This window comes from Neodiprion pinetum, chromosome 2, assembly GCF_021155775.2.
Source record: "Neodiprion pinetum isolate iyNeoPine1 chromosome 2, iyNeoPine1.2, whole genome shotgun sequence".
Taxonomy (NCBI): Eukaryota; Metazoa; Arthropoda; class Insecta; order Hymenoptera; family Diprionidae; genus Neodiprion; species Neodiprion pinetum.
The window spans coordinates 4,982,596-4,993,870 of record NC_060233.1 but is presented as its reverse complement, the minus strand read 5'-3'; the positions used below and the strand labels follow the sequence as shown (position 1 = coordinate 4,993,870).

The 11,275-nt window shown below is 43.5% G+C and overlaps 2 protein-coding genes across 2 annotated transcripts; both read right to left on the bottom strand.

Annotated features, from left to right (window-relative positions):
* Positions 1–4,383: 4,383 nt before the first annotated feature.
* Positions 4,384–9,194, bottom strand: LOC124211193 (uncharacterized). Its single transcript, XM_069133813.1, has 4 exons — positions 9,076–9,194; positions 8,329–8,973; positions 5,397–5,402; positions 4,384–5,287 (listed from the first exon to the last, which is right to left on the bottom strand). Exons 2-4 carry the CDS (start codon positions 8,971–8,973, stop codon positions 4,637–4,639), a joined length of 1,302 nt encoding a protein of 433 aa, XP_068989914.1. The 5' UTR covers positions 9,076–9,194; the 3' UTR covers positions 4,384–4,636.
* Positions 9,195–9,496: 302 nt separating this feature from the next.
* LOC124211192 (protein G12) lies at positions 9,497–10,345 on the bottom strand. The gene has a single exon (XM_046610005.1). It carries the CDS (start codon positions 10,343–10,345, stop codon positions 9,497–9,499), a length of 849 nt encoding a protein of 282 aa, XP_046465961.1.
* Between the last annotated feature and the right edge of the window lie 930 nt (positions 10,346–11,275).

Below are 11,275 nucleotides of genomic sequence, written 5' to 3'. Positions count from 1 at the left end.
CGGTATTTTCCAACCTCGCGCCTGCGGTGGAAGGAAAACAAGTTTAGAATCGTTGAAGAACTGATTCGACAACGGATGAATTGCTTCAGACGGGATCTGGGCCACCGATTGGGGCTCATTTGGCAAACTACTCACAAAATGTTTAGTAAAATCGGTCCAGCTGTTTCCGACTCGTTTGCGAAAATGATAATCGCTTCGGGCTGCAAGCGTTCCCTGATCGGATCGTCAAGGTCTGATATTCCAAAGGCGGTTTCCGTTACCGCATTCCAATACTCATTCGCGAGGGCACGTGAAAAATTCATTCGTCTTTTCAGGAGGGGTGAAATCCTTGCGGCGAAGGGAGAGAGATATGTAATTGATGGCTTCATTAGAGCGGCTATTACTGTTTGACATTGCCGGAACATCCTCGTCGCCCCAAGTATAATAGTGATGCTGGCACGGCGGGAATGAGTCTTCAGCATATTTTCGCAATGGAATAAATTACACCTACGCGAAGAGCGGACGAGCGCGCGATGAACTTTTCGCCCTTCTCGAGAGGTTGTACATTTCCGCTCGTCTCTATGCTGTTGTTGTTGTTATTATTATTGTTATTGTTATGCCTAGGTCCTTTTATCTCGGGAAATTTTCTCCCTGGTAAATTGTATCTTTTTTAGGCAGACCGCGTGCACGGTGTACAGCCCTCGCGGCACTCTAATATCCTGTTTTTACGCTAGCCTTGCCAATTTTGAACCTTGTCCCGGCTTCCCTGCGTAGTCATTCCTCCCGAGGAGATCGTCGCGGGGCGGCGTTGCAGGGCGGCATCATTTGTCAACGGGATTATAGCCCTGACGGAAGTGTCACGCCGTGCGGACCAGGCCGGACCCTGCGTACTAGGGGATGGGGGGTGAGGAGGAGAGAACCGTGAAAAACAGGACGGTGGTAAAAAAGACGGGGGGTGAAGAGGGGGATGAAAGAGGGCGGGCGAAAAAAGGGGAAAATGCTCTAGCTGGGTGGTGGTGCTTGATAAATTGCAAGCAAAGCTCCGGCGGCTCGATTGGAGGAAGGAAAAGCTCCGTAAAACACGTTCAACCACCGCGCAGCGGCTCGACGCGCCCTTCTGCAGCGGGGATCCGGACCCGACTTACAACTTGATTGCAAAAAATATCGCGCACGCGGGATCGTTTTGCGGAAAACAAAAACCGCTGCCGACTCGGAGCCGGATATGCAGTGCCGGTAATTTGGAACCGGGACGCCCTAATTTTACGCTGCAGCCTGATCAGCTCGCTTGCATCCTGCCGGTAAACGTCGTAATCTCGTTAAACACCGACGTGTCTTGGGTACCAATTGAACCGGTCTTCGGGTCACACCGAGTTGCCAAGGGTCCTTCTAATTCTCGACGGGCCACCCGGACCGTCGGCTGATTGCAAACCTCCTCGTCGCATTCTAATGACACTTACCGAATGCCGAGTACACCCGAGAACTCCGGGTTAATTCCGTCGCTCATCTCAACTCGCGGTATAACTCTACCCGCGTAACTGCGTGCAGAATTACTTGTGCGAGTCCTGTGAGAGTAAAAATATATTCGCCGCTTTCCAGCATCGACAAGTGTTGGGTTAATTGCCGTTCGTTTCGATGTAGATTCTTCGTTTTAGCCACTCGATCGTTGTTCTGCCGCTTCATTCGTAAACACAGTCATAGCTTAGTCGCGGAGAGGATGTGCGGTTTTAGGAATTTCAACAGGTTTTGTCACAGCAGGCAGAAACTTACGTCAAAAGTGAACGCGAAAAACTAAGCTTGAAACGCGATACCGACACGCGAGCAGCTGGTACCGGGAAATATTGGATCGACTCAGTCAGTCAGGTGGATGCAATTACTGGAAAAAACACGCGTAACGTGGGTGAGCCAGAATTTCGGCAATCGGATAACCCGCAAACGGAATCCGTATAAAAATACTCGGTGAAACAACATCGTGGATAATTTTTTCAACCGTTGCCAATGCCACACTCAATTCGTTTTTCATAGGCAAGAGTAAAATGCCCGTGTGAATAAGTGGCTACAATGTTGTGCATATTACGTGCAGCAAGTTACGTCCGAACGCATCCTGAAGGTAAGATTAAATTCTTATCAGCCCAAGTTTTGAGGATTAAAACCATTCTGAGAGATTGAGATCTCGCGCACTGAAGATGTTCAAAGTGGACGTAATGAAAGAGCGAAACGAGTTGGGAGTCCCGAGTGCCTATAAGAATTGTTAAAAGTTTTCTCCGCGGCCAAAGTTTCCCAACGGTGTAAGACAATTATCGTAAATTGGAATAAGACTTTGGAGAAGGGAGAGAGATGAGGGATGGAGTGTGATTAAAATTAGCATAAACCGTTGAACACAACAAGTGACAAACGCAACCGGGCCTGTAATACGCTACGTTTGTGTTTAATTAACTGCAATTAAGCCTAATTAAACTCGCATTAACACTCGGCTCGTGTTAAGTCTGGAAGGAGCTTGCGGTAGCCTGTCGTAAGAGCGGAATTGCCGGGCGGTTGGCGACGCGCGATGCACTAAACGTGTCCCAGATTGCCGCACCACATTCTCCGCAACCGTTGATGATGGTCCCAGCTGCATGTCGTGTGCCACTTCACTTAATTCCATCCCCCACGTTGCAGACACCGGAATGTTATAATCAACCGGAAACTGGGCTTAAACTTTTCAAGTTCCGCCAGAAGCTTGAACCATTCGGTTTGCCTCCAAGCCCCATATCCTTATACAACGGTCGATTTCTAGCGATTACGATCCTCTATCGGCGCCGGATGATGGTTGCCATCTGGTGATGAAAGAAAGAGCGAAACGATGACCTTGTACAGATTGTTCCAATCTCAATCGAACCATTTCACGATCGGCGTCGTAAACTACAGACCGGAATTCGAAATTCGACTTTTAAGCCGTCTTAAACGGATCGAACTACTCACAGCACGTACGTTAGACCCGCGTCTCGAGTGAGAGGCTGAAACTTCGGCAGAGTTACACGGACGAAGTTGAAACGTTGAATTATTCCCGATGCAGTGAAAGCATATATATCTGCGAGTATTTCGTTGGGCAGATGTGACAGGTGCACAAAGTAATCTGACTCGGGTTTTCAAGAAGTCACAACCACATGGTGTCCAAGTCCATTTCACGGAGACACCAGTCGACTGCTGGTCAAACTTATCTCGTCGGGAAAATACCTATACGGTGAAAAAGTGAGTCGAACCGGAGATGTTCCAAGTTTGAGAATAATCAAATTCCCTGAGGAACTTCCGGCGCATGTAAGGAACCGAGGCCAGAAGGAGGGTGGCAACGAAAGGAAGGAAGGTAGGAAGGAAGGAAATATTTAATAATGTAGAGAGTAAGGCTAGACGTTGGGTACACATTGACATTGGTACACGTCGCTTTCGGGCGTCTTCAATATCTGAGCAGCTTCAGCCACCGAGCAGCATTGTATAAGCTCGTCTGCCCGTCTGGCTGTCCTTTATGGTTGGTATTGCCGGTGCTCCCCTATCTACGCGATGGGTATTATGTCTGGAATAATGGTTGTTCAGCGGGCCATTCATTCCCGCACAAAGAAATTGAATTTGACAAACCAAGCCCGAGAAGTAGCGATCATTTAGCCGCAGGTGTAACTCGCCCAAGTCTTCGTCTTTGCACCGAACGGAGCACCGAGTCTGAGCTCGGGCGGCAGAAATTCGCGATATTGGCAAGCCAAAGTCACGAATTCGGTTGATTATAGGTATACGCAGGGCGAAAGAAGGGGCCGAGATATCAGAAAAATGCAGAAGAGAGAATTAAAGAAAACGCCGAGAGAAGCGGCAAGCTCACGGAACGCCGAGCAACTGCGTATACAATACCACCGCCAACGTCGGCCGAATCCCATTTCAATTCCAGCAAGTTAATTGGAATTGTTTGCCGCAGACACCACGAGCTGCTTGCTCTCGCTCTCGACCCCCGCTCCCCCCCCCCCCCCCCCCCCCATCCAGTCCGTCTTCACTCATAGACCCTTGGATATCTCCTTGAGCAGAATTAATTCCCATCCTGCAGCGCTCCGAGGATAGGCCAGAAGTACCAACAACCACTCGCCCTTACTCATCTCGCGAGTGGTAAAGGGCAGCGTCTAGTCAGACATTTATTTTCACTGCGATATCTTGCTCTTCTGCTTCTCGCTAACTATCACGAAGGACGCGTTTTACGGTGTAAAAATATAGCGCATGGATTGAAAGAGATACGAGACAAGGAGGAAAAGAATGTTCAAGGCAATTCATCGGCTTCAGCTTCGGTGAATTACATTTTTGTTTTTTCTGTTCTAGTGTCGATGTATGGACGGAAGGATGATGCTGGGCTCAGATTGGAATTTGGGTAGATTGAAAAATTCATTCAGAGGATATGTTAATCAAGACGCTTTATTATAGATTCGAAACTGTAGGTTACAAGAGCGTTTTAAGGAACTGGTTTACAGTATGATGAAACATCGCTTCGGAATAATCGTTGGTATAATAATAACCGAAGCATTACGGAAGACCTTCAAGTCAAAGATTTATGCAGCATCAACTGAAGATCTGAAGAAGGTGGAGATTTCATCGACATTGACAACCATTTCTTCGAGTTTTGCAATAGAAAGCATGTTGTAACGAGCACTTAGGCGAGACCAACAATTGTCTTCAAGAGTCCGATAATGGCGTCGATGTCAAGTCCATACTCTTCCAGAGTCTCGCGGATGTGTTGGTACTCTTCGTTAGCCTTAAGTGCAGCGTAAACTGTCTGGGCCTCCTCAGAGCCGAGAAGACTAACCAGTGCGGCAAAATCTTCAGAAGACTCAAGTTTTTCGTAATACAGTGCTTTGATTTCGTCGGTGGGAAGAACAGCTATGATATCGGCGAGGAGTCCAGCTACTCCTCCAGTGATGCGGCTGGATACCAGACGGGTGCTCGGTACCTCGAGCTCGTCGAGTCCCAACCAACTGTGGAGGAGATTGACGTAGGTGTAAACGTCGAGTCCGGCACCATTAAGGTAGTCCAGGAAAGCGATGTATTCGGGGATGGCATCGACGGCAAGGATCAAGTTCGCGAATTCATCGCTTTGTATGTATTCCACTACATTCTGAACTTCCTCGTCACCGGCCAAGTACTCGATTACGATCGCAAGTACCTCATCGGCGGGGATCAGGGCAAGAAAGTCCTGGAAGTCATCGCTGAGGTCCCGAGTGGAACGGTTCAGTACCTTGGATGCTGGCAGAGATGCGGCGGTAGCCACACCGACAAAAGCGAGGAACAGAATTGAAAGCTTCATCTGCGCAGAATTATTGACGTCAATGGTCAGTACGGGGTACAAAAAATTGCAGGCAATTAATATTCTTAGAGGGATCGTTAAAGCGATCGAGATTTAATGGAGTACTCACCTTGTCCTGAGAGTGGGTAGACCGGTTCAGAATGAATTAATCGATTCGTCTTGCCTTTATATACCACAGTTTCATGCGATACCACAGATAACGGAACCCACTTGATGTAAAATCAGATCACCAAAAAATAGTGATTAGATTAAAATTGGTGCTGCAGGTGTTTCGTAAAGGAAATAGTATCTTATATTTTTTAGACGTAATTCTAGATAACCGGCAGGTGTTCTGACCAGGTGGTCTTGCGATTATTTCAAATTTTTCAAAGCTTAACAATCGTTACGTAAAATCGGTAATAAAATCGAGGCGAATAACGGACAATTTAAAAAATTTCTAAGCCTATGCAGATCAGACGTCCGTTAAAAAGAATCGGATCTGGATTGTATTGTGAAGATATTCCGCCACAAAGGTGTCGAATATGGAAATTTTTATGCCTATCCATGGTAGGTATTTGTCTACTTTTCTTAAATTGCAGTAATTGGTCAAGACAGAAGAATCAGACCTAGTGACTGTATGAGGGGAAACTATTCGTGAACCGGGCACAAACTTCACGGCGAAACTATTCCACGCGGGTTTATCAAATTCGATTGAAATAAAAAATTCATAAGTTTGATCGAGTGGATAAAAATGGAATGTATAAATTTTGATGAAAAAAAAAATGTGTTGCAACTAAATAAATTATACTCAACGAGTTTATATTCTACTGCTTTTGGGGAAAAATTTACTGAACGTTAGAATTGCTTTTTATTTATGTTCATATGTGCATATTCGCTTGTCTGCATTCACCCACAATATCTTATTGCTGTTACGAATAAGGTATACGGGCCGATTTACCGACTTTCGGCCAGGTATTTACGGTGAAAGTTTCGATCTAGCTATGATTTGTTTGGCTATGTGTAAATTACGATACGAAAATCCTCGAATTTAGGCCTCACTGTGCACGCGAAACACGGTAATCAATTTTATCACGGTTTCGAATTAAGCCCGTGTCTCTGAATTTTTAGCACTTCTTGTCATTGCTAAAAAATACCAATTAATTAGTTTTTCACGTACAAAAGGCTGATACATCCGATGCAAAACACTTTCTCATGTAGATCCTTAAAAACTGTCAAGAAACGTTTTATTCACATTTTCGTCTTGTATAACAAGAAAATAAATTCTTTCTTTGTCTGAAAAAATCCATATTGTGTAATATATCCTGAAGTTTTCAGAGTGAGACAAAAATGGTATTATGATTCAATCAAAGTTGATATGGAATTTTTTGAATATTTTCTGTATCCCTGGAAAATTAGTGTTCTGGTTCATCATTAATTAGCATCCAGTTAATCCAGCTCTAAAAATTTCAGAATATACTCTAAAATGTCGATGTTTGGACACAACAAAATTTTAAAAAGTCAACACTTTCTCTTTCATACATTCAGAAGATTTGAGATTCCAGGAATATTTATACTGATTCAATTAGGTTCCCATTTTTATCCGAAACTAAAAATTTCGAAATATACTTCAAAATATAAAATTTTCCACCTCCAAAAATACAAGCAATTCATTTTTTGGTCTATCGCATATATGGAATTGAAAATATCATAAGAACGTGAGTTTTCGCAGTTCTTGAAAATCCACCTCGTGATGGAATTTGTATTCGGAAATATCAGTCGTTGTCATACAAAAAATACAGAAGGTCATATTTGTTTCAACAACAAAAAGTACTAAAAATCAGGACAACGAGGTTCGACTGGGAAATATGATATAATTAATGAACGTTTTTTTTTTATTATGGCATATTAAAATTGCAGTCAGATCAAAACTTTTACTCGACAAATTTGAAAAAAGTTAGTGGATCGACCTATACATGTAATGAAAATTATTTGAAAATCCATGCAAATTCTACGTAGAGCTCAGAGAAGAAAAATATCTACTGCCAGTTTAGTTAAGCAATATTTGTCCCTTCTGTTAACATTTTTTTTAATCCATAGAAAATTTTCAGTAAGCTGTTGCCGACGAAAGATTACGCAATTTCCAGAATGTCGGTTAGACTGCACCTGCTAAAAGTAAGATTAGACAAAGTAGATTGACAGATATTTAATTTGCGGATTTTGTTATCGATCAATGATCTCGCATATATAAGGCTGCGAATCTCCAATCACACGTTTTTGAAGTCATATCTCCGAACCGTTTGCTTCGGAGCGCTGAATTTGTGTTCGAGCTTCGACGTTAGAGACGCTACGTCATTTTCTCTAATAATTTCACTTAACTTCGCTACGCCGTGTTTACATTGACTAATGCAAAACTTGTTTCAGATTCCAAGGGTGCTACTATTGAGGCAACAGAAATCTGCAGACAAGGTTCGCGAAAGAGCTGTAGAGGTTGAGTTCGGGTGTTTGAAATAGATTCCCGGCGGTGATAGTAAGTCCCAAGCATAAGATATCGTCGTCGATTATTTATTACTGAAATTTGAGGAGGCGGTAGCCCCAAGCTGTTCAATGGGATAACACTCGGGTAAAAATCTGTTCGATTTAAATGCGCAACGGTGATCATACGGACAGCAGTTTTTTGAAGCGTAAATTATTTCGATTACGGTATTTGAAAAGTTTGAAGAAACATCCGCGCATGTAACTTAAACATACCAATGAGTAATGCTTACAGACATCCTTGTAATTTTTAATTAAAAAAGATGCTGTCCGTATAATTACTCTGACGTACGTAGATCGAACGTTTTTTTTTTTTCTCTGCTGATCGTAATGTTCAGTGGATAAGGGAAGGGTACTTGAATAATCGACGGCTGGAATATATTGGCGAAAATACGTTTATTGCAATCTTGATCTCACGAGTACATACATGTTGTCAAGTCGTACGAACAGGTCATCCAGGACGACACGTCCTTGAGAACGGATTACAACAACGTGAGTAATAGAAAGCAAGTCGTAACGTGTACTTAGGCGAGACCAACAATAGACTTCAGGAAGTCGACAAAACTGTCCATGTCGAGTCCATACGCTACCAGAGCCGCGCGGATGTGTTGGTACTCTTCGTTAGCCTTAAGTGCAGCGTAAAGTTCCTGGGCCTCGTCAGAGCCGAGATGAGCAATCAGTTTCGCAAAATCTTCAGAAGTTTCAAGTTTGTTGTAATACAGAGCTTTGATTTCGTCGGTGGGAAGGATGGCCCTGATATCAGCGATGAGTCCAGCTACTCCTCCAGTGATGCGGCTGGATGCGAAACGGGTTCTCAATACCCTGGACGTGTTGAGTCCTAGCCAATTACGCCAGATGTTAATGTAGGTGTAAATGTCGAGTCCAGCAGCATCAAGGTAGTCCAGGAACGCGATGTATTCGGAATTACTAATGACTGCTTCAACAAGCGCCTTGAATTCGTCGGAATGAAGGTACGCGATGACGGACTGGACCTCTGCGTCTTCAGCGACGTACTGGGTTACAATTTCAACGATCTCATCCCAGGGCATCAACTCACTAAACTCAGCCCAGTCATCGCTGAGGCTCCTGGTGGAGCGGTCCAAAGTCTTAGCAGCAGGCAAGACTGCGGCGGTTGAGACGCCGAGGATAGCAAGGAATACAATGGTCAGCTTCATCTGTAGAAAAATACTTTGGCACTCGATATTTGGGCGATTATGGGATTGCTGTTATGCACAGAGCAATTGGTATACTTGAGAGTTATTGAAATATCTACTCACCTTTTCTGGAGACTGCGAAAACAGTTGTATGATGAGGATGTGAATCCGGCGGTCGCTTATATACCGAAATTTTGCATCTCACTGAAGATAAGAAGACCGCTCAAGAGAAATAAAATCAACAAGAACGTCGATTAGATTAAAATCAGCCGTGTGGGAGGTCTCCAACGCTTCGAAGGGGGGAGGGTTGCACCGATAATCAGAGTTTCTGAAATTATCATTAGATACTGTAACGCTTGCAGTGTTCAAGGGTCGAATTGAGCCTGTTAAATCTATTAAAAATATCAATGCTACGAGTGAACTGATTATCATTACATTCACAGAGTCCAGAAAATTCAGTTTTGATGTTCACCTTGTGTTAGAAATTCGGTCATGTTTGCAGCTATTCCTTGATATAATTTAACTAAATATTTCACGTAGCTTCTCATTCCAGTTCGTACGCCAAATACATGTACAAGTTCTTGAGCAATTCCACAGCAAAGATGACTTCGATGCCGTCGTCGTTTGCCCAGAAGTAGTGCCGTTGCAACACCTTGCTGCTCTCAATCGCGTCGCAGAGTTCCTCGAAGTTCGGTGAACGCAACATTTCCAAAAACGCTCTGAAGCTAGACGAGTATCGTAATTTCTGGCAGAGAAATTCGTGCATCTCAGCCTGGGGGATGATTCTCACGACTTTGTTCATCATCGTTGAAAGACCGCCGCAGGCCAGGGACGTGTCGTTATTGACGTACGTGGGAATGTTCGTCCAGAATTGCACGATTTTGTTGCGCCAATACTCCACGTCCAGACCGTTATTCTCGAGGAAACTTACAGCCCTCTTAAATTCCGGCATCCGTTTGAATTCTCGGGCGATGTACATCCAATGATCGTTTATGTAGCCGACGGTCACGTCGCCGATTTGCTTGTCGTATTTCACGAAGCATTCCAGAATATCGTTCACCTCATCCAGCGGTATGAACCCCAGGATGTCGCAGAGGTCTTCGTTCAGTGAACTCTCATTCTGGGCCTCCACCCCGTTCCAAACTCTGCCGTTTGATTCGCGGGACGAATAATTCAATCGATAGACCAAAACGCTGGCAACAACCATGGAGATTATCACCATGCCCAATCTCACCAATATTCCGCTCATCTGGATCGATGGAAAGTCGAAAGGTGGAGAGAAGTGTGATTTCTGGATGTCAGGGATCCATTGATTCCTGCGGGAATGGGAAAACGAACTCTTCTTACCACGAATGAGCTTAGCTACACTCAAGTTGTAGTCGCCGAATTTCATGGCCAGGCATCCGATCTAACGAATGCATCGTATTCATAACTTTTGGGCGAAGGATTTCGAATTTGATATGCATCAAATGAATTTCGTCGTTTGGGTGTAATCGAGAATGTGAATAATCGTCAGAGTTTCTTGGGTTATGTTTTCTGTTTCTTCAAAGTGAGATTTTTTTTGCAAACTAATGTTATTTCAATTTTTTCATCAATTCGTTACTCAAAGATTGCAACATTTCCTTTTTCTCTTTACAGGACGATCGATCAACGTGTTTCCTTTCATCAATTTCGTTTGTCTAACAAATTTAATGCCAAATTTTGTGTTTCGTTATGCCAAGAACAGCGACGTGAAGTCAGGCTCTTTGTGAAAATCGAGCTTACAGCATAATTATGTAAACTTGCAGAACCTACGCAGCGACAAATTGAAGGTTGCAAGATTGCGCATTATGCAATGAAACGAAAATCCCCACTTCAGATTGTTCCAGATAAATCCTTTGGTAGTGTCACAAGCGAAGAAAGATATACAGATTTCCAGAAAAAATCAATTGTCGAGTAGATACCAACAGCAAGATAAGACCAACGAGAATTAATTGAAATCTTATCCGATAAGCCAGCTTTCATCTTGATAAAAGTAAACAATTTCGTGGTATATAAACCCGCTATCCTCTCTGGGAACTTTTTGCAATGTAACTTTTCGGCCACCGGTACTTCGAAGCATAGGTATTTTTTCTGTCATATAGTAAAAAAAATATATACGGTTCTCTCTAATATGCAAAATAATACATTAAGAGAAATTTCAAGCTGCAGTTGCTGCAAAGTTCTTAACTATTTACGTTTTTATTGTAACGGAAAAACATTCTGGGTACTAAATGAAAATTAGATTTGTAGCTGTATCCAGAAAATCTAGTATCTGTTACTATTCGTTTCATTATGGTTACTC

Excerpts from the sequence above, each read along its gene's own strand:
- LOC124211193 (XM_069133813.1), bottom strand. The coding sequence starts at position 8,973 with ATGAAGCTGACCATTGTATTCCTTGCTATCCTCGGCGTCTCAACCGCC.
- LOC124211192 (XM_046610005.1), bottom strand. The coding sequence starts at position 10,345 with ATGAAATTCGGCGACTACAACTTGAGTGTAGCTAAGCTCATTCGTGGT.